The 23,345-nt window shown below is 41.7% G+C and overlaps 1 protein-coding gene across 4 annotated transcripts in view; it reads right to left on the bottom strand.

Moving 5' to 3' along the window:
- The window catches only part of LOC5517114 (tyrosine-protein phosphatase Lar), a 29,943-nt gene extending 8,389 nt beyond the window's left edge, over nucleotides 1–21,554 (bottom strand). The window contains exons 1-15 of one of the 4 annotated variants that reach the window (XM_048729703.1): nucleotides 21,420–21,554; nucleotides 18,547–18,670; nucleotides 18,078–18,446; nucleotides 13,822–14,079; nucleotides 13,100–13,390; nucleotides 11,111–11,371; nucleotides 10,050–10,310; nucleotides 9,151–9,441; nucleotides 8,067–8,372; nucleotides 7,286–7,675; nucleotides 6,669–6,895; nucleotides 4,564–4,630; nucleotides 4,003–4,152; nucleotides 2,577–2,691; nucleotides 1,972–2,117 (exon numbers count right to left, since the gene is read on the bottom strand). In XM_048729703.1, the coding sequence (XP_048585660.1) occupies nucleotides 1,972–2,117; nucleotides 2,577–2,691; nucleotides 4,003–4,152; nucleotides 4,564–4,630; nucleotides 6,669–6,895; nucleotides 7,286–7,675; nucleotides 8,067–8,372; nucleotides 9,151–9,441; nucleotides 10,050–10,310; nucleotides 11,111–11,371; nucleotides 13,100–13,390; nucleotides 13,822–14,079; nucleotides 18,078–18,446; nucleotides 18,547–18,640 (3,226 nt within the window). In that variant the 5' untranslated portion in view covers nucleotides 18,641–18,670; nucleotides 21,420–21,554. Of the gene's footprint in view, nucleotides 1–1,971; nucleotides 2,118–2,576; nucleotides 2,692–4,002; nucleotides 4,153–4,563; nucleotides 4,631–6,668; nucleotides 6,896–7,285; nucleotides 7,676–8,066; nucleotides 8,373–9,150; nucleotides 9,442–10,049; nucleotides 10,311–11,110; nucleotides 11,372–13,099; nucleotides 13,391–13,821; nucleotides 14,080–18,077; nucleotides 18,447–18,546; nucleotides 18,846–20,744; nucleotides 20,860–21,419 lie in introns of those variants that run through there. The other 3 variants (XM_048729707.1, XM_032387125.2, XM_032387126.2) reach the window with 3 other exon arrangements.
- Between the last annotated feature and the right edge of the window lie 1,791 nt (nucleotides 21,555–23,345).

Raw genomic sequence — 23,345 nt, 5'->3', positions numbered from 1 at the left:
GTTGGGTCTGTAAATATTTGAAAATAAAACAGACAGCCAGAACTAATGGAACGCACGTCACTGCCGTATATAAACTTCTAATATTCCTACAAAACAGATAACCACAGCATAGATTACGCAACTAAGTATCCAAGCGCCCCAGAACAGGTGAGATGTCACAAAAGCACAAAAATTTACATTTCTCATTTGGGTGAAGTAATCTATTTAAACTTTCAAGGATATCGTTCAAGTACGAGCAGAAAGGAAAATCAAATCCATCTATAGTATAGTAGTATTATCCAAATGATCTTCAATAATAATTCTTCCACGTACAGGCCTACTACTACCTTAGAATAGCGGAATTGGGAAAATCAATGGCATCGATGCTATTATCATAATGTGTTTTGGAAAAAGAAAAATGGGAACAATATCAAGATGCCCAGGAGGGCACATTATCTACATTATCTTTATAATTGGAAACAACCTAATGGTTCTAAAAAAAAAACACTTAATTTTAATGCACTGGGCGGTACTTGCATAATTCCAATATCTCTTCTCATATCTTACTCAACAGGGGGTGAATTTTGTGTCAAATCTGGAACCACTCAAAGGAATGCATTATACCTCACAAACCATCTTATCTAAGTTATTTAACAAGGCCCCATGACTCGCTTGGTGGTCATTGAGGTTTCTTTAGTATGCTGTGTTTTCTTATCTTATTCCTCAGGAAGGTTTTTGTCCTTAATAGTGTTTGACTAAGCCCGTCTCGTGGTCATAATATTTGTCCTTGTCTTAAAAAATGTTGTTGGGCTTTTTTAGAAACAGGGAGACAACCATAGCAAAGCATTTATTCGCTTGTTTTCAAATCGTCATTTTAATGGTGGATATAAAAAGAAGGACTATCAAGAGGTAATTAATTAGCGATAAAGCTTAATTATTATTCGGGAGATTAGGTTAAGATTTATTGATTTTTAAGAGTATGGAAATATTTAGGGTGACCTAGTAGTTTTCAATGAAAACAAACTCAAGAATATATGGCTTTTTATTATGAAGGCGTTACGTTAATTCTGGTCCGCTTTTATATTTGCAACTCCCTTGTTATATATTGTGATCATTCTTAAACATTTAAAGGAACAGTAACACTGGGGAGTCGTTGTTTTTAGAATTGCTTATTATTTTACATCGTGTCATATCTTCATCACTCGGTTGAAGTACTTACAGAGTTAATAATAATGGCCATAAATGTTGGTTTAATCTGCCTAATATATTAACAAATTATTTTTTTTATATAAAATTATAAGCATTTGATGTTTATATGGAACTACTTAATCTATATTAATTTACTAGAGATTTAGATTTATTCTCACAAACTTCTACATGAAAATTTAAATGAGAAAAGGTATTGACAGTATCGAAAGCCTCAAATAAAGATTTAATACATAAACGATTATTTGAACAGCAATAACTTTGTTTTATAGTGAGCTACATTTATATGTTCCTGCATAAATAAAAAATAATTCAGGCGAATTTAACATTAAAAAAATTCCAATATGGATTGCAAAAGTTATTGCAAGAACAGACCAATATAAATTGTTACATCATAATAGATCGAGTTAGCTCTTCAACTTCAATTTAAACTTTTACTTCTTTCGTTTACTATGGTCCATTTGTCTGAAGTCAGTCATGACTCTAAAGTTCATATGTTCACCATATGAAATGGTTTGGCGTGAATTGGTCTCTTTGTGTGCGAGTCGTATACCGTAGTCAATAGTAGTATACAGTCAGATTAGCACGGTTACAGCTTCTTCTAAGCTCTATTCACATAATTATGCATCCTTGCGGGGAGTGTTCCGGATTTAGTTATCTCAAGTTAAAAATCCATTCAAGGCATGTTTCTCATGAAACCACGTGATAATACAGACCAATCATAGTATGCGATCTAGCTACTTATCTACCACAAACATTCCCTAATTCAAACCCAGGCCTCCGAACCTTCAGATCCCCTCCGCCCTTGCATGTACTTGACTCCCGGTACGTTATCAAGGGATTCCTTTTCTCCGATCCCACTGTCATTGGAGTTGGCCACACCATATCGGTTCCCTTTCAGTTCTGTCGAATCTCGTTTACGGCGCCGGTTCCTACAGCAAATAATGGTAATCTTAGCCAGTCTTTACTATTGTTTACCAACTTCCTGATTTCTTCCCTTGCTATTTTCCATCTCTTCTGACGACTACTGATCTTTTCAAATATCACTTTTCGTTATCGTCTACCCCACCCATATGCCCCTCCTCTTTTTGCACATCATCCCAACTCCTCCGCTTTTTTTTATCCTTTCATATTCCACTAATCCTTCCTTTTTTGTCACCTTTCCTTACCATCTCTTTATCTAGCGTCTCTCCTGGTTTTCCTAATACCTAACCCCATTTCCTGTCTCTTCAACCTGAATTTTCCTTCATTACACCGGACCTTCCCTAGGGCAGAACACCAGAGAAAGAATACCAACTAGCTGAGAGCAACGATGATAACAGTATCCACTCCTTCTGTTCGCCTTCTTTTCCTATCTTCCCCCCCCCTCCTTTTCTACCCAAGTATCTTACCTCACTAATAGGACAGCGATGATGATAACAAACGCAAAGAGGATGATACCGGCAAACACTCCACCGAACAGCGAGCCGGAATCCATCTCGCTCTCCCGCGCAGCTGTGTTAGGACCTGAAGCAAGGAATACATAAGGGCTTAGATAAACCAACAGCAAATAGTAATAATAAGCAGGGAATATACTCATTTTATGAACAGGTGAGAGAAAAGAACACGAGAAAAGAACAATTGATCATATACAGGGGAGGAATATACTTCCTCAAAGAACAGGTGATCATCTAAAGGCGAGGAACGATCCGGAGTTAGGTGGTGTGAGGAATATACTTCTTCAAAGAGCAGGTATCGTCCACAGGCGAGGAATGATACCAGAGTAAAGCGGTGTGGTTGACAAAGTAGTGAGCAACATGATGACAAGGCGTAGCACACAAAAAACATCGAAACCCTTGTAAGAAGTACGCGCAGAGTTGGACTGAACAATGTTGTGGATTTTGTACATTATGTTGAGCTTGGTATTGGTTGACAATGGAAAATGAATGCTTGCACGCCCAAGATATCAGCACAACAGTGTATCAACACCGTGACTGAAGCAATGTTGGACAACGTTGTACTGTAATGGTTAGTAAACTTAGTATCATGTCCATGGTATTTAATGGTTTGCTATTTGTTGAGCGTTTAGATAGCATTGCTAATAGATGCAAACGGATTGCTTATGAGTTTCATAAGATGTTTTATATTCAATGGTTGTTTATTTGTTGGGTGTTTATATTAGCTTTTAAATAGCAATTTAGTATTCAGCGATTATTATAGAGTGGTTTTCAAAAACCCGTGAAATACTTTTTAATTTATTGAGTACTAATACATTGTAATGTCAGTGTCCTCTTTTGTTCTGGCTTGACTATTAAACTTTACGGGATTTTGAAAACCACTTTATGTAGGTGCGTAACACTGTTATGTTTTTAGGCTGTCAAAATTGTGTCGATGTTTAGATTGCAAATGGCAAACTCCTGACTTCTTAGCGTCACTTACAGCCATCAGGACCCCAACAAGATGCGACAGAATGAGTTGAGACAATTTGGTCACGCAATTCCTTTTAGTCACACCGCATTTTGGTCATGCAATACTTCTATTAACGCAATGCACACTTTTAACATTGCAAGGCTCGTTTACAAAGTGACAAAATCTTGAGACTGGTTTAGGCAGCGCGATTTAGTCGTATGCGACTTGTCCGTAACACCTCTACCACTTGAGTCGAAGAGTGTAAATCGGCTAACAACTCTATACTCGACTACGAAACTCGTAGTATGTAATGTAGGCTAAGACATGTCGTAGGCAGGTCGCAAATGACTAAATCATGCTGTCTTAATCGGCCTTTGGGGAATTCTTGATGGCTGCAATGACTAAATGCGTTTAATCAAAAGCACTGACAGGGCGGATCGCGGCAGTCCCTCTGCTCGGAAGAAGCCACTGTTTCATGCTTCTGTGCGAGAGTCGTGACGGCGGTGGGAAGGCTCGCCGCCGAGGCAGCGCTGGTTGCGTTAAACTCGGCCGTTGAGTTATTCATGCTGTTATTCACCCCTGTTAAGTACATGCGTCAGCATTCCGTTAATAGCCATTTATCGTTGGGTTATATTTCCTTTCCTGATTGACACTAACTTTGATGGAGCTACTTCGGGTTAAGATTATCATGCCTTTGGTTATCATATAGCATCAAGAAATGAGAAGTATTGAATCTTATTTGCCATTTTGATCTTACAATCTTTATTAATTAAATTAATATAAAATTTATAGTGGACCGTCTGTCTAATAGATCACGTGCCTGTCGTAGCCACGACCCTACATTGTTAATGTTAAATTTCTTCAGACTTATGTGCTGCTCCAATAACTCCCGAAATAAGAATTTTAAACACAATTCAACAGTAATAATGGAAGTTTCGGATTAAACAATACGCTACCGCGCATTCCACTGTACTTGTAATTTGCACATACTTTGTAGTCCCGTGCTAGCGTGAACTGGATCGCTAAACGGACCAGCATACAGAGTGTACGCCCTCACCTGAAAAGAAAAGAAAAACATTAGAAAAACAAAACACAGTCACATTTACCAATGCAACAAGTCCCAGGCGCACTCAACAAGCCTGCCATCTGATAGTGGCGATGCCACAGGTGATATAAGCATACTGACTTATATTACTCTCTTGTCTTAGTCTCAATGCCTAAGAGCTTGTTCCAAATGTAAAGGGTTCCTCTTTACCTTGTAGACTGATTCAGTCATCGATCTAAATTGTTCGCTTGCCAATAAATTCATTTGTAGCGCGGTTAGTCTTGAAACCGCAGAGTTTATCGCTGTCTCGTGAAAATGAAATATACGTCACGACGTGTAGAATTGGAAAACATAAATATAACGAAACAATAAACAGATACGAAATATTGACGATGTGCCACATATTTCGTTTGGAGCATTAGGCCTCTTTATTCCAATTTTGCTACCTCAAATAACAATTCAGATAGCCCAAGGTGTGGTTGGGGTATTGTCTAAGTATCTGGTAGGTATGGCTAATTCCCTTACTTGTATCGGGTATGGGTCTATGGCCAATTCTCTTACCCTCCCTTACCTGTATCGTGTATGGGGTGTACAGTTAATGTCCTTACCCGTATGGTTATAAGAAAATGACTAGTAGGGGCGTGGCTGTGCCCCCAATTGTTTTCTTAATGTTTTTGTATCGTCTCCCTACCACCCAATAATTCAAGGCTTGATACGGCTATGTGGTGTATGGGGTGAACGGCCAATGTCTTTACCTGTATCGTGTATGGGGTCTACGGCCAATGTCATCAACCATATCGTGTATGGGTTGTATTGCCGAAGCCCTAACCCGTATGGTGTAAGTGTTGTATGGCCAAAGCCCTTACCCGTATGGTGTAAGTGTTGTATGGCCCAAGCCCTTACCCCTATGGTGTAAGTGTTGTATGGCCCAAGCCCTTACCCGTATGGTGTAAGTGTTGTATGGCCCAAGCCCTTACCCGTATGGTGTAAGTGTTGTATGGCCCAAGCCCTTACCCGTATGGTGTAAGTGTTGTATGGCCCAAGCCCTTACCCGTATGGTGTAAGTGTTGTATGGCCCAAGCCCTTACCCGTATGGTGTAAGTGTTGTATGGCCCAAGCCCTTACCCGTATGGTGCAAGTGTTGTATGGCCTAAGCCCTTACCAGTATGGTGTAAGTGTTGTATGGCCTAAGCCCTTACCCGTATGGTGTAAGTGTTGTATGGCCTAAGCCCTTACCCGTATGGTGTAAGTGTTGTATGGCGGAAGCCCTTACCCGTATGGTGTAAGTGTTGTATGGCCCAAGCCCTTACCCGTATGGTGTAAGTGTTGTATGGCCAAAGCCCTTACCCGTATGGTGTAAGTGTTGTATGGCCTAAGCCCTTACCCGTATGGTGTAAGTGTTGTATGGCGGAAGCCCTTACCCATATGGTGTAAGTGTTGTATGGCCCAAGCCCTTACCCGTATGGTGTAAGTGTTGTATGGCCTAAGCCCTTACCCGTATGGTGTAAGTGTTGTATGGCCCAAGCCCTTACCCGTATGGTGTAAGTGTTGTATGGCCCAAGCCCTTACCCGTATGGTGTAAGTGTTGTATGGCCCAAGCCCTTACCTGTATGGTGTAAGTGTTGTATGGCCCAAGCCCTTACCCGTATGGTGTAAGTGTTGTATGGCCCAAGCCCTTACCCGTATGGTGTAAGTGTTGTATGGCCCAAGCCCTTACCTGTATGGTGTAAGTGTTGTATGGCCCAAGCCCTTACCCGTATGGTGTAAGTGTTGTATGGCCCAAGCCCTTACCCGTATGGTGTAAGTGTTGTATGGCCTAAGCCCTTACCCATATGGTGTAAGTGTTGTATGGCCTAAGCCCTTACCCATATGGTGTAAGTGTTGTATGGCCTAAGCCCTTACCCGTATGGTGTAAGTGTTGTATGGCGGAAGCCCTTACCCGTATGGTGTAAGTGTTGTATGGCCCAAGCCCTTACCCGTATGGTGTAAGTGTTGTATGGCCGAAGCCCTTACCCGTATGGTGTAAGTGTTGCATGGCTCAAGCCCTTACCCGTATGGTGTATGGGCTGTACGGCCTTAACCCCTTCAAATGGTATTTAAAGCCCTCGCTCTTCAGGTCCTCTCGTATGTTGACGCTGTAGTTGCGGCCCGTGGTGTTGGAGTACATGATGGTATACTGTCGAATCTTGCCATTAGGGTAGTCCGGTCGCTCCCATGAGATGCTCAGGCTGTCCAAGTCCGTAGAGTACGCTCCCAAATTCACGGGTCTACTTGGCGCTACAAGCAAGATAAAATCGTTTTGCTTACCCATCTTTCGATGTAATCAAGACAAAGTTTACTCGAAGATTTAAATGCGAGACACGGTTACGTGTTGTACTCTATTGTACCCTACAGTGGCGTGAGCGTGTCGTCGCATCGCTAGTCACCGGTGCCTAGTGGCGTGTCGTTACCGTATCGTGACGATAACGTGACATTATTGCAGCACGTCGTACCCGGTACGGCAAATTTGGATATTTTCACACGCAATATTTTTCAACACAATGTTTTAATTTGGACAATTGAAAATAAATGTTTCCACGCCTACAATAATTCTCATATTGTAACCTTTTCTTGGCACACACATCCCCCCCCCCCCTTTTACTCGCTATACACCCCACAAATACTTACGTCCTTCGGGCATCTCCACAGACACGCGATCGCTATAAGGACCCCACATCACCCCGCGATTAATCCCTCCAGTTCCTTCACACACGCTTATCGTGTACTGCGCGTATGGATACAGACCGCTGATCAGCATTTCGCGCTGAGGGCGAAGACGTAGTACGTTAAAATGAAGCCTCGTGTGCTTAACTCTCCGCCGTTGCCGTCTCCGCCGATCTGTGACATCCGCGGGGATTAAGAGTTCTTCCTCGGAGTAGGAGCCGTCATTTAAAAGCTTCCACTGGAATCTAACACGAAACATGGTGATCTCGCCATTGAGCATGCGCGGACGGTTCCATCTCAAGCGAACCTCAAATCCAGAAGTGTTGACTTTTAGCAGTTCTGGCACGGAAGGGGCTGGGGAGAGAAAAAGACTCTTTATTTAGATACAGATTCTCTATGGAATGATAAACTTTTGGAGTGACCTTCAAAATCACGAATAACGATGTTATCTACACCATTATCTACAGCCATCACAATAATCATAATAATCATAAAGCCATCACCGAACGTAATCACCATCATCACCAGGGCTATGATCAACAACTACTGCCACCTCACCACTATCATCAACAACAACAGCATATCATCAACATAAAAAATAATAATAATAATCTATCACAATCACCTACTGCAATCACAGCCATAACCAACATCAACAACACTTTAATCATCATCTCAATTATTTTTATCCTCATGATCACCACCAAAATCCCCATTATAGTTATCAACAATACCCTTTTCGTACCTGCCATGGCCGTGGTGACCAACACAGATTTACTTTCCGCTCCGCCCACAGTGTTGAATGCCTTGACTCTGACAGTGTAGTTTGAGAAGGCCTGGAGCGAGCCAATGACGGCGGTCGTGATGTTATGAGCGACAGATACGCGTGGTGTGGCCTCGGACGCTAACCCATCGCACTCGGGAATACGGCAGTAAAGCACTGTGTAGCCTGACAAGCTCTTCGCGTTGATTTTGGCCGGCTCCTGCCATTTGACGGTTACGGCCGAGTTGTTGACTGGGAAAACGACGATGTCTCGAGGCTCGGAAGACGCTATGGGAACAAATCACCGTCAGCGATTATGATCTGTTGACTCCACACCTCCACACCTATTTATCGCTACCTCCCACTTGCTGTCACCCCCGTCACGAAACTTTGCTTCCCATCTTCGATATCGGTAAAAAAAAAGTGAATTAAGATATGACAGTCAAATGCCAGTTTATTCGCAAATTAGCCTTTTGCTGCATTTGCATATGAACAAAACATTGTCGTTTTGGGGGTCTGGTACCGAGGAATCTTAGTTTCTATTCAGAGACCTTCACAACTGACTAAAGATGGTAACAGTAACTATTTTTCTCTTCTGATTAAAAGTCATAGAGTTTACGAAGCGCCTGGAGGACGCTCACCTAAAAAATATCAACAATCATACAGTTTTTCCAAATAAGGAAAATATTAGTTTCCTTATATGGAAGTGACCGCGTTCGGCAAAAACGACAATTTTGGGCTGAATTTTCTTGATATGGTTTCATTAAAGGAATAATAACGGGATTGTAGTAAAAAACATAATTCTTAGGGATAGCGGGTTTTGTGCGCTTACAGATGGCCTCCGATTACACCTGTTTAGAATTGGTACGTTTATGAGCTGTTCATTCTGTTAATTTAATGGAGGCGAAAGTGTTCAGCGCATTTTTTCCTTAACAAAGTCAGAATTTTCCTGGATCCGCCCCTGGATTTTTGTTCTTGTGCTTGTTTGCCATCCTCGCGCCTATTATACCCCCCCCCCCCCCCCCCTAGCTCTGATATGTCGCGACTGTATGCGTCCCTCTCTCACCTGCTTCCGTGGTCATAGTGGTGACATCTACAGGTTCACTCGTGAAGTACTCATTGGTCGCGGTAAGTCGCAATGTGTATGACGTGAAAGGCTCCAATTCCTTCACCACATACTTAGAAATCTTCGCCTGGAGGATCGGCAGTGTGACCCACGAAGTCTTCGGTCCGGTAAGCTTGTACTTGAGTGTGAAATGCATGATCTTACTCTGCCCTGTGTCCGAAACGGCCCACTGAACGTGTAGAGAGTTCTGCGTCCGGACATTCACGTTTAGTGTGATAGGACCAGGTTTGCCTGAAAGAGATTACGTTAAAGTGAGATAAACATGTGGATACTGCCACTATGCGCACGATTATACTATACATACCAATACAAGCCAAGGTTGGATAGATTGTAAGAGGAAACAGAGGTGAGCACATGAGCATAAAGTGGTGTCACACGGGTTAACATGCAACAAATAAATTGTATCGTATCCATTCTGACATTCTGCCAAACAAATGTTACACGGAATTACTTTCCAGATATTCGTCATTCTGTGTTGCATGTTTTGGAAGCGGGTTAAAAAACACAAAACATGTTGTTGAGTGAAATGATGCGCGGAAAGTTGTGTTGCGCGACATGTTACACGGTCAAAAACATTTTACGATACAATGTAACACCACCCTAAGGCTCACAAGTTTAGCTTTTCTCTTGTTTTATTCGAGAATTATAAGCCTCTTGCACTATAAAGAACTTTTTCAATAGAGCACTTTTGCTGCAGTGATTGCGTTGATTTCCCGAGAATTGAACGCCTGGAATCGCCCCAGTTCTTGATACCGGGCTATTGTACTTTACTATACATATGGGTAAAAAAGAAGCGCAAATAATATCTACACTACAAGGTAGACATTCTTGCCTCTTACCGACTTTGATGAGTGTGACAGTGTGCGAGTCACGGCCGCGGGAATTCGACGCCTCGCAAGTGTAATCACCAAATGCACTATTGTCATGCGCAGTAACAGTCAACTTGCCGCCAGTCTCCGAGACCGCGATCACACCGCTAGCATTTCGCCATGTGTACTTTGGCAAAGGGTTCCCATCAGCATAACAGTCTAGGGTAGCTCTGTATCCTATCCAGGCGGCAACTTGCCTGCTAGAGGCTGTGGTGTTGATGACCGGGGGATCTGAGGATAAGACAGTGACAGGGAAGTTATGTCAGTTTATTGACCTGTTATGATAACGTTTCTCCCAGACCCACCTCCATATACGAGACCCGTGCAGACAGCGAGAACAGTGCTGTTGGGTACAGTAAACCTGGGGCTCAGCCTATAGGTCTTATCACGGTGCAGGGGCCGCGGAAGGGGAGTGGCAGGGGGGTCGCCAGCCCCCCACTTTTGAAAGTGGGGGGAGGGGGCAGCTCCCCCCTCCACTTTCGCGAGCGGATGTTTCTTTACATATGAACGTTTTTTTTAAACCAACGGGTTTCAAGCGGTACATAGGCAACCAAAAACAAATTTGTTGAAAAGTTTAAAATCCCGTGCATAAAAATCTATTTTATTCCCTGCATTCTTGGGAATTTGAAACCACCACCCACCCCTCCCCCTGAAACCACCAACCACCCCTCCCCTATGAAACCACCAACCACCCCTCCCCCCAACTTTCGCCTCCCCCCCTTCACTTATTGGACCACTCCGCCGCCCCTGCGATGTTGCGTGCGCATCCAAAATCCCACAGACTGGCGGCCCACGGCTGATCTAAAAGGTCGTACGAAGTGAAGTTTACAGACGAAGCTAAAAAGTGCTTTTTTCGAGGAGTAAAATTCTCCTTCGTCCGCATTATTGAACAGCTGTGTTTCGCCAATCTGTGGCGCAACATCGTGAAAACGGTCTATAGAAACATTCAAGCCCCACCCCCCCCCACCCACACCCACTCCGCCCTTAGCATCAAACATTTTCAGCCTACCGGTAGCTATAATTCTACGTACATCGGACGTTGATTGTGAAGTCCTTGATGGCGGCTGCCCCAACGTTATTCCGCGCCATGCAGCGGTATAACCCATGATCCTCTCTGGTCACACTTGTGATAAAGAACGTCTCCCCCTTGCTTAGGATCTGGTCTGGCCTCGACAGCTTGAGCCACGTGATCTGAGGGCTGGGGTACCCGTCGGCCTGGCACTGCACTATGGTTTTTTGGTCGCCCTCGTCTACATTCATGTCACGTGGTGGACGAATTATCTGAGGGGGGTCTGGAAGGGAAAGAAAGGATAAGAGACACATTGCAGACGCGGGAAAAGTTTCAACACAACGCACCACGATGCTCAAGAACGCGGGCAGTCTCAACATACCGTAATGCGCATACTCAAAAAACCTGACAGTTTCAACCACGTTCAATGCAATAAATTTTATCATAACGTACAACGCAGGTTTATGGTGAACAGATTAAACACAGCACACTGCGCATGCTCAAGGCTAACAAAAACATATCAAACATTAATCATGTTCAAAACAGTTTGAAACTTTCATCATGTTGATAGCTGAAATATAATTTGTCACGCCCAAAATGCTGGTAAGCTTTCAATAAAACACATTCGCTGTAATTTCTATATATTTTCGCATGTCAAGGTAATTTCTATCAGGCACAAATGATGACATGACCTGTCGTTGGCAACGCCTCAATGCTTAAATCCGTCTCTTTAATTAGAAACTCCTGGACGTCCTACAACGTCCTTTTATTTGGAGGTTGTAAGCGGATTACATTCATAGAACACGGAAAATCATTTCCAATTTTATTTGACGTCGGTGTACACTAAACATGACTATTACAGTGGCACCATGAAAGAGTTTGCGTTAATCAGGGAAAGGCTAAAACGCATCAGTTGTAAAAAAAAAATAGCATGCGAATCTTTACGTGTAAAACAACTCTATTGCCATGCGCTCGGAAAACGACTTCAAGAACGAATTTAACAGAGGTGTTCTTGTAATATTTCAATTAACGACTTTGGGGATCTGGTTTCAGGGGCATTGCGGTTCCCAGGGTATCATTTTTTACTTTTCCCGCCCGAAGCTCTTTGTTGTCAGGTTAGAAAGACAAAAGCCATCCTAAATTACGACAACACGTTTTACTAAATATTTAAACAGCGGGAAACGGGTTTAATATCCGGGTTCCAATGAATTGGAAGTGGCTGGGTACCACAAGGCATTATTAAGAAGAGGTCATTGACTGTTTATAAAAGCAATTAACGTCTGGGTAGGATTCAACTTTAGGATTTGGGTCAAAACAATGTCTTTTTGTAATCCTACCACACAGGGTGTAATTAAGTTTTGTAATTAATCGCAAGCGACATGCTAGTGACGAAATATGAAATTGGGGGCACATTTTTATGTCTTTCTATTAGAGAAAAGCCCTAGGGAGGACTACTCCTTTTTTATCTGCTAGTGCCAGGCACTCCGCGAGGCTCTCGGTCCCAAGCCAGGGAGTGGCTCGTTATTTTCAAAAAGTGAAACAAGCCGCGTGATATTTTACGTAATCGCTCTTGGTACAACGAAACTGGTACAATTGGTACATCAAACATCTAAGGACCATGCCTATGGTGCATTTGACATTCAATCGCAGACGCACATGTCTAATAACTCATATAACTTCAAGCACAATAGCAGTCTAACAAGTAACTGTGCCAGTACAAAGATAAACACGTGACCATATCATACTTTCAGCGGACATAAACAGCACAAAACCAGAAAACACGAGGCCGGGCCATATCAGCTGACGATATCTAAACACGTGACCATATAATACTTACAGTGGATATAACAGCACAAGAACAGATAACACGTGGCCGGGCCATAACACCTGACAATATCTAAACACGTGACCGTGCCATACTCACAGCGGACATAACAGCACAAAAACAGAAAACACATGGCCGGGCCATAACAACTGACAATATCTAAACAAGTGACCGTGCCATACTCACAGCGGACATATAGCAGGAGTTCCTGTCTTGGGCCCTCGCCCACGGAATTGCTCGGTATGCAAATGTATGTGCCGTGCCACCGAGAGTCCACCACCCCTAGGTTCTTGATGTGCCCCGTGAGCTCTGCATCTCTGTAGTCCAGTCTCCTTGGGGGCTGTCCGCGAGCCTTGATGTAGAACTTGTACGTGGGTTTCGGGTAGCCCCGAGCAGCACAGAAGAAGCTGACAGTACTTCCCACGCTCACTGTGTTTCCATTAGCGTCGGTCCTTAATGTGGTTTCTTTGGGTTTGACTACGACAGACGGATGCAACTATTAGTGAGTGACAAACATAAAGCCAACTCTCCGATAATGGAAAACCTTGTTACAGTAAAGCTCTATCTATGGACACCGTTTTGCGCTATTCTACAGATACTATTTACTTTGGTTTGCATTTTAGTGTCTAAAACCTGACAAGAATTTACTAGTCCGTTAGAAAAGACGCTGTAGTAAGAACCTTTCCGCTGTAGAAAGAACCTTTTTGCATCGTAAAAAGTCATATGCGTTGAGCTTCTTGTCATGGGAATCCCCTATGAGGACTTGTGGTGGGCGAGTCGTAAGAGTATGGGCCCGTCTTGTGAGTGTACGCAATGGCTTTGTACCGTTCCGACCGTCCTGTATCATCTTATTAATAGAAAGATTCTGGTTTTAATTCAGTTATTATAACAATTGTGGCCATACTTACACATGACCGTAACATTGGTCACTCGCTCTTCTTTCCCGCCGCTATTTTGCGCCACGCATTTATAAGACGCCATATCAGCGTCGGTGACCGGGTCGAAAGCAATCTCGGCGCGCTTTTTCCGCTTCATAACCTCTTTCCCATCCTTGTACCAGATGACCCACGGGTTCGGCTTGCCGGTCGCTTTACATACTAGCTTTTTCACCTCTCCCTCTTTGTACTGTACAGTTGCCGGTGGACTGGACTTGATTTTGGCGGGAGCTGGAATTGGCCGGGTTAGTGAATTATTGAGAAAAGGCATGCGATAGAGTGCACTTGCCTACAGCATAGATACTCACCCCAAGTCACATCATGTGTTGCGTTTTACCTGCTCATACGCTACATTTGACCCCAACTTTACAGATAAAGGAATTACGGGAATCAGCGAGTCCGAGATCCAGACGGAATGCACCCTTTTCCATCTGGATCCAGCCCTTATCCTCTGGGAAGCCAATTAAATTCATTTCCCGCGCAGGCGGTGCTAACGTCAGTCGACATTTTTGGAAGACATCATCAAGGCATTTTATAGAAGACACGTAATTTGATCCGAAACAAGGCAAAATGGCATTCCCAGCCGCCAAAAAATAGTTAAATCACGTTTCACGGACGATAAAATGGACAATTTCACGTTTCTCGTAGGGTAAAAAATGGCCAAATCTCGTTTCACGAAAATACCCTTTACAACCCTGAAAAAAGGCTTGAGGGTTTTTTATTTCCCAAACGCCGTCAAAAGCTATGAGCTAGCCAAAAGTTCTAGGATTTTTCAACATAAAAGGGAGTTACCTTGGCCAAAAATAGATAATCTACATTTAAGCATTTTTTCCATCCCACCCTTGCCTAACACCTTTTAGAAATACGATCTAAAAGTGTGACCTTTACAAGACCACCGCCAAAAATGTAGACACAATCTTAAAAGCTGAACTAACAAACTGGGATTCCACTCAATCGTGAATTAGAACGGATTTTAAAAGGATTCTCATTTGATCGACCACATGCAAAGAATGAATTTTGAAAAAAAAAAAAAAAACGATTTGTACAAAAGTACGCTAAAACTTCCCATGCATAATTGCACGTCACTTTAAAAAGGTTCACCTAAAATGCACCGAATTCGATGGAAAAGAGCTTAATGTTCTAGAGAATTTGTAAACATCTTAAAAGACATTTAAAGCTTGAAAGAGTGCTAATGGCTTTGGTCGACAAATGGGAATCCTTTCAAGTCGCCAAATTACGCCTGATTGACTCAGCTGTCATGACTGAAATACAATAATGTTCATTATTTTTTTTTACTTTAATTCTCTGGAGTATTCTAGCCAATAAGAAAATATGAAAAAGAAAGTTGAATTTAACCATTCAAGCCATTAATGTTTCAGCAAAATAAGTTCCAGCGACAGCCAAAACTTTTTTTTAAATGATTGTTTCCATCACCGTGTTTTACGGATTTTATGATTTCGAGTTTCCATAAACTATTCATAAAACAAAGCATAAAAAGATGGAAGTCAAATTCAGGTTTTTACGGATTCTTTTTTTAGATTTTTTTTTTAGCTACAGTAACAAAATAAACATCAGAACTAGCCCGTTTTTATGCAGGCACAACTGAGGGCGTCGGTTTATAAAAGGAGTTTGAACGGAGCAGAGGAGGAATATATATGTGGTATTTTTCTTCTTTCGTCAATGATAAAAAGGCTGCTTAAGCTCCGCAAGAAACTAGGTTTCGTTAATTACATTAGTGGCACACCACAGTATTTAGTGGAGATACGAGCCGCCCTCGCTCTTTAAGGATGCTGGGTGACAACGAGATCCAAAATGGCTGATGAATCAGAGTAAACAGAGAGCAATTTACGTTAATTTTGGCACTAATTCCACTCGATAATGAATCAGCAAAATAGGACAAATACTCCCGTGCTGGGCTACGTGATCGCTATAATGCAGCCAAAAAAAAAAACAATTGCCACGAAATGGTATTCAGAAATCCTAAAAATAGAATAGCACTCACTAGGTTTAGTCACAATTAGGACGATTAGGAAATCGGTGTTATACTACCGCTTCTGTAAAAAAAAAAAAACAGTAAAACTTTCCTTTTTGCTCACTCTCCAGATAAGCTTACAAGATAAAAAAAGACGGTGATATCAAGGAGATTTCTCTTTTAAATCTTCCTAGTGATATTAGTTAGTGTTTTCTTTTGTTCACTCACACTCCAAATAACGTGCTAATATCTCACAATTAAAGACATGAGTATTTGAAGGAGGCTCTTACACAACAACTCTCCTTAACACCACACTACCTAAGAATTGTAGAAGGAAGAAATCATAATAATCTTCGATAAAAGGCTAAAATTCACGGCTAGAGACCAGTTGAGTGAATAAATGTTTCACTGTAACATTACAAATCACCAGAGGAAGTTCGCCACTCATTTATAATTTAGAGTTCCCAATTACCATGTGTGATCTTCTAACACCTTTTCCTGGAATGGTAGGAGCTAGGAAGCCTGTGAAATACCCATTTTTGGATTATTGATGGTTTAGGGTTTAAATTCGGTCAAGTTTGGGCGACATTTTAAACAACATCTGCCCTTTATAGCCCGTTACAATAAAGGCAATGGCTCTTAATGGGTTGGTTGAAATCATTCACCTCCAAGGCGTATTCTAAAAAAAGCTAACAGGTTTAAAGTGGGATGAAACCTTTGATGTAAAGCTATGCCATGCCTCTATTGTTACGCGGTTTTCGGTAAACAAAAACGTACAGTGCTTTTTCTTTCGTCGTCTATTTTTCCCGCCTCTCCTAAATTTATCTGTAAAAGAAGTGTGTCACGCAAGTTAAACACGTCACGCAAGAGAATTGATATTTTTAAACACAGACAATTCGGCTCTGTCATAATTACTCGGGCCTGTAATTTCGTCCTCAGGCCAAACCGGCTTTTTGCTACTAAATGATAACAGTTTTGTTCAAATCGAAGTGAATTCTCGCATCACAGACGCGCGCATCATTTCATCAAAATAGCAAGTTTTGGTGTAATAAAGTGTTTGAAGATCGAATATCCGCTAGATTTTGATTTTGGGCTGCTAAATTGACAATTATTATCGCCGACCAAAGTATACGTGATAACAAAACACATAAATTAACAATTCTTGGGTAATATAACAAGGAACATAAACAAGCATGGGAAAATGTTGTGTGTATAAATGTTATACATGTCAAGAAAACATTGAGTGTTATCTTCGGTGCCAATGACTACTTCAGATTCTCAACAAGGGATTATTTTACACAAATAAACATCCAAGACGACGAGATAAAACCGGGAAAGCGTATAGGGGTGGTTAAACCCCCAGGCAGGGAAATTATGCTCAAATTAGACATGTTACAACTGAGATAGATATATTTACATTTCACAGGCTTGATCAGTATATCTCGCAAACAATTAGTAAAATGTGTCGAACCAAACCTCTCAAATCTGCTTGCTATTTTGATGGATAAGATTTCAATTTTAGGCTTTATTTTTGACATTGCACGGAATGGGGTTAAAGTGCGTATTTGAATTAAATCATTTCGCTTCATTCTTTGTGCTCAGGGATTATTGCGAAAATCACCTGCTGAATTTAACTGAAAGAAAACGGTGGATTCCCGCAGCTAGGTCCTCGCATGAATCTTAAACAGTAATATAAGGAGCAACGAGTTCTGGGGGACGCTCGTGTGCGATCACACATACAATCTCTTGATCTTTAAATCACCGCGCGCAATGCCGACACAACACACAATCTTCGGCTCGAAATATCCCCCAAAAAGTCCGCAATAAAACAAAGCTACGGGCTGCTCATGGAGGTATAGCATAGCGCAGTAATCAACAAGGCTGTTACATTTTAACCCCGGCGCTACGCTAGCTAACAGACATAGACAGCGCCAAGCTATCAGACGCAATCTGTGGCACTACAACTTCGCCTTGCAAACTCAATACCGCATTTACCAAAGCCCTGGCCAAATTTATGTTTATAGACTAGTTATATAAAAAGCATATAAACTTTGCCATCACTTTGCTTAAGCGGTTATAATGTTGACTAAAGACCTAAGATGAATTTTTTTTTTTATCGAAACAGCTGGGATAGAGTTAGGAGTGTGTGCGCACGGGAAAAGATTCGAATAGATTCCGCGGAGTAATTATCTAACTAGGAGCGCTTAGTGAATTTCACCGGGTAAACATGCCAGAATAACGTTTGCCCACAACTTACCAATGACGATGAGGTTGATTTTCGCCTTGATCATCATGAACAGAGTACGTAATTCACAGACATAGTTTCCCTCGTCGGATAGTTGTACATTGGTGATTTCAAGTGTTGCACGATCCTTAATCCTGATCCGTCCTAGGAAAGACGGTGGAACGGATTTCTGCAGAACGGGCATCGCTTCTGCAGGCGTCTTAATAAAAAATATAGATTGAAAGTTGTTTTTCTCGTCAGCTTTTCCCCAGAGCAAAGAGTCATAGTCTTGTCCCTTCATGTCATATCTCCAAACTAGCGAAACTGTCTGGCCAACATTTGCTTGCACGGTGTCTATTTTTCCATCGGCCCAGACGTAAGGGTTCCCGTCATCTTCGCGACCTAAAAGTAAACCATTATATTACCGCAAGAAACACAAGACCCGAATAATCCATACATATGACCAAGATCTGTAGAGGAATGGCTCAGATCTCGCACTTACCAAGTGCAGGGGGGAAACCGTGCCAAATAACAACTTGGGATAGCGTCCATACCAGCAGCCAAGGAAGGCCGCAAGTCCGTTGGCTCGCTAGCATTCCTCAACAGAAATCTGTGTCTCTCAGACCCTGAAATTAAGAACACGTCTTGTTCTCTGAGCTGCGTGCTTCAAGAACATTCCATTTCAAGTGACAAGCGTTCTATTTCTAGGCCAAGACGGTAGGTAACACGCGCATTTAGTACTGCCCACGATACTACAATCAAGTCAGCTCTACTCGTTTGTATCAGTGACCGGAGTTGTCAACTTACGCATCTCAACATTGACATTCCATTCGCGGCACGACAAACAAGCCCCTACCACGGGAGGGTGGGTGGACGTGACCTCACTAATTATAGACCTCGAAACGACTCCACCATGACAGGAAAACACATAACCTAGATTACATTAGCCCGTCTTAGCGGTTTTAGCAATCATTGTTATCGCCGGTTCATTTCTAGGTCGTGCTTTGGGCATTAGGGAAGCAAATTGCACGACGTTTGTGACACAGTAGGGTGGGCTGGGGGTGTAATTATAAGGACTATGCTGTATAGGGCCGTGCGCCAATTGGCCAATAAAAGAGCAGAACAAATACATAGCCGTAAACAAACTATTGTTCAGGACAAGAGCTGGCCTCCACTGAAAGCTCATTAAAGCTTGCTTCGGCACTAACACTGCATAACGCCACCAAATTTGAATAAGATTTAGTTCCATTGTTTGCTTAATGAAGAAAAAATTGAACACAAATGAGCGCTGGATCCTTTCTTTGAGAGCCTTTAGAGCGATCATGTAATTAGTACTCTCTTTGTAGTGTGTCGCCCAAGGATAATGAACATTTGTAATGTAGAAATTTACAATCTTTTCTTTGTTCGAAGACTCACTGAAATAAAGATTTTTAGTTTTAAATTTCTGTTGCGGTTAGTCTTAGACGAAACACAAACCGGACGATACTATAAATACTCCGCAAATCCTTCACAACGAATTCGTATTTAATCTGACGACACAAGCCTGGTAGCGGGCTACTAACAGACCCTAACCGCTTATATCCCAGTTATACCAGCAACGGGGACCACCTCATTGTTAAAACTGAACTCCATTTAGTATAGGTCACGAAATCTACAATCTTGAAGATATTTAATCCACTTGAAATTTTGAAAATCCAAAGATCACCATTCCGATTTTTTTTTATTCATATTTAAGGTGTCTGCGGCTTGCAGCTCTTCAGAAATTATTGTTTATCCTTCGCATTAGTCGCTACGAGCTGAATTGGACCATCCAGAACATTGACAGATTCACACCTTATGGTAACAAATCAGGCATCTCTTTCCTAAAAGAAAGGCACACAAATTGTCTAGACCCGTTTCTCTGCCGACTAATTGGGCTTTTCTTCTTCGGCGACGAGTGTGGATAGTTGAATGCCTCGCATTCTCGGTTGCATGTTTTCGGGCAGTGAATCTGATCATTTTACTAGCGGGGGGCAACCCTGGAATTAAGAAAAACACTCCAACTGTCCTTTTGTAGCTCATATCTGATATTTACAATAGCTAATCTATTGTCAGCCTTAATTCATCAAATTTCCTCGAATTAGCTTTGTCCGGATGCCCATAACGGCTTCCGAGAAAATCGATAACATGCTCGATACAGCACTTGTCTCTTGCACTTGTCAAGTTTCAAGCATGCGGTACTCTTATAGTTTCAGCATCCAAGAGTCAGGACAAGAAAGAAGTGCCGTAATAACATAATCTTAATTGTTCCAAAGGATTTGGCTTGTTTAGAAACGGATTTGTTTTTATTCCGTGAAGGTAGTTAATTTCTAGGTCACAAATCAAAGATAATCCGTCAACATGTCTAAAAATAAGGCTTTTTTATATATCATTATTGGGTGGTGTCTTGCAGAGTGCATTTAAGAGGGAACTCTGAGGCGTATAGCAAAAAAATATATTAGGAAGCAATTCAAGTTCACCAATGCCATAAGGCGTATTTGAAAACAGAACACCTTTTTAAAGGATTAAAACCCTACTCATATTTATAGTTCTTAGGGGTATGGTATCATCTATGTAAAGTCTCGATTGTCAAAAACACCACGACCTTTACACAGAAAAAATAAAACTTATGATGTTGGAGGACTTTTTGTGTGAAATAAGACTGGCGGATTTCTTTCTTACCGGAGTACGGAGTAATCAATTCTGTTTTGGTTACTCGCGGGAGGGAAACGGTTTCCAAAAAAAGATATCATCACAGCGGTTAATAGTTCGTGTGGTCATCGGGTTAGCCAGTATACAAATGAATAATATTCCTGTAACGAACAGGAGCTAATGGTTTTTATGCAATCTTTGAATTCCAAACAGCAAACAGTGCTGCTATAAAACATGTACAATGCTAATATTTGCCTAAAGGATTGCAAATAAAAACAATTGATTGATGTCAGTAGAATTTTTTGATATTCATATCAGTTTGATGACTGTCATATTATTACGCATCTAAGAGAATAGTTGGGTAGATCTTCAATTAGATCACTGCTGTTATGGAATCGTTATATTAGGCGTAAGAAGATTAGTATTAATGTTAGGTAATGGCGCAAAATGTCGATATTGTACAAGCTGATCACATTTTATTGCTTTTGAAATGGACATTTGTGAAAAAAAACGTCACAAAATATATTGGCACGCATGAAAAAAGCTCGAATTTATTAGACTAAACCATGTCAGTCATGTTCAAATGGTCGAAATGCATTAAGCTTCCGTGTAGCGTCGTTTAGTAACTCGTTATCTTATAGAGATCCCTTAATACGCTCAAGCCCACATACAACTAGCGCGCGTCCACGAAAGATTGCTACTCACCAACCAAAAATGCCGCAATCTAAGATTTCCACACGAATATACCCTTCATTATGGGTAGTAGATAGTGCAAAGTTATTTCAATCATCTTATAAATGAGCTTTTGTTTGCTAGAGAGGGAAGCAGGAAATGAACAATTTCCATACAGGAAGTGAGTAAAGCTGTTAGACTTCTAAGAAGGTAAAACCTACTTGTAGCGCTAACCCAGCCTTGACGTGATTTAGCTATCAAACTTGCGCCTTGCGCTTAGGCACTTATTTGGGAAATTTGCGTATTTGAATACTTTGATGTGGAAAAAATGGTAATGGTCTCACTTCTAGTGAGTGGGAGAGCACCGCTAGGCGCAAGCATTTCTTTAAACTGCTTACGTTGAAAATATTTGCGAATACACCTACCCACCCTCGTACAGGCTTCGCTCGGCGTCTTCATCCGGAGACGAAAAGAAGTACTGCCATTAGAATGTTGTACACTGTCAGGGTTATATGCTCTTGTCAGGATAAAAAGCAGCTGATGTATGACAATTATAGTAGAGAAATGATAGCAAAGTGACAAGGAGTTAGTTTACTTTCATTTTATTTGGCACCAGAAAAAAAGTGACATATGTAACGAGCTAATAGCCTACCTGTAGGCTTTTTTTACGGCAAGAAAACCTCCCCCTGCGGACGGAGCGCAGTATCCAAGATGGCGGCCGGGTTGTGCGAACGGCCGTGTTTTCGGTGTTTTCGTGCCCGAAAAACTATCGAAGCCTTACAGGTAGGCTACGAGCTAATGACTGAGAGAATACTTAAAGGTTGGATAAAATAAGAGTCAAGGATTTAGAATTCAGCTGAACTACTCATCTAGTCTTGATTATAACGAAGTTATAGCTACTTTTGTGTGCACCCTGCTCCAGCTGTCACGTTCAACGTGCTCGCAGTTTTCAAAGCTAAAATACTCGAGTCTCGCCGCATGCTTATGAGTGTTCGATGGCCCTAGAAAGGTTTGCGGGGAATAGACAAAATATTCTCAACCTCGATCTGGTGCTATGGTAACCAGGTAGTAGTCCAAACTTTTTAGCTTTGTGTGTAGCCGCTGACTCTCCGTATTATTAGACGGCTAGTGCGGCTGAGGAAGATCAGTGCAACAGGCTAACATTTTAGTGTTAAGCTGCTCATTCAACTCATCATTTCTCGACACATTGAAGCATTTGACAGGCGACTAGCGACTATCTTAATAGCCTTCAAGTCTAGGGTTTTTGTACACCGTTCCGCTTTAGTATTCTTTTTTTTACATTGTTTTGGAGACTTAAACAGCTCTCGAGGCGTGTGATTTAAGACATCTTTAGTTTTAATAAAACTGCTTGGGAATATATAAAAAAAGGTTTTAGTCCATCGACAAGCAGGAGTATTAATGATGCTTATTAAGGATATTTATTCTACCAAATCGCACGATTATTACATTGAAGGAAATATGGCCACAAATTTGCGCTTATTTTGAGAGAAAGGGTTTAACAAGAATGGGAGAAGGATGCAGGTTTTGACTGCTTGGCTATCATAGCATACAGACCCACACAAGTAACAAGTAGAGGCTATAGACAGTCGTTACTTAATTATCTGGGTTTTTCCCACGCTAGTGATATTGGTTTTCCGGAAGCGTTTATGCTTTATGCGTTTTCTTCTTGAAATTTTCACCTTCAGTGAATTAGGGTTGACACCGATGTCAGAAGAACGTCAAAGCCTTTCGGGTGTTTGTCATGTAAGTCAAGATTGTAGCGTATGTGAAAGTCAAATGGCTGCTTTGGTGTTCAAATTAGATCCCAAGCGGAGGAATGTTTTGGTCTAGTTGTCATTCCGCCATTCATTCCTTTGTTAAAAAAACTACCGAAATTAAAAAAAACCACTTGCAATTACTTAAGTCATCGAAATGATCGAAAGCTCAAGTACTAAGATA

The sequence above is a fragment of the Nematostella vectensis genome, chromosome 1, assembly GCF_932526225.1.
Source record: "Nematostella vectensis chromosome 1, jaNemVect1.1, whole genome shotgun sequence".
NCBI classification, from domain to species: domain Eukaryota; kingdom Metazoa; phylum Cnidaria; class Anthozoa; order Actiniaria; family Edwardsiidae; genus Nematostella; species Nematostella vectensis.
Note: the sequence above shows the minus strand (reverse complement) of the source record. Positions and strands in the feature narration are given on the sequence as shown.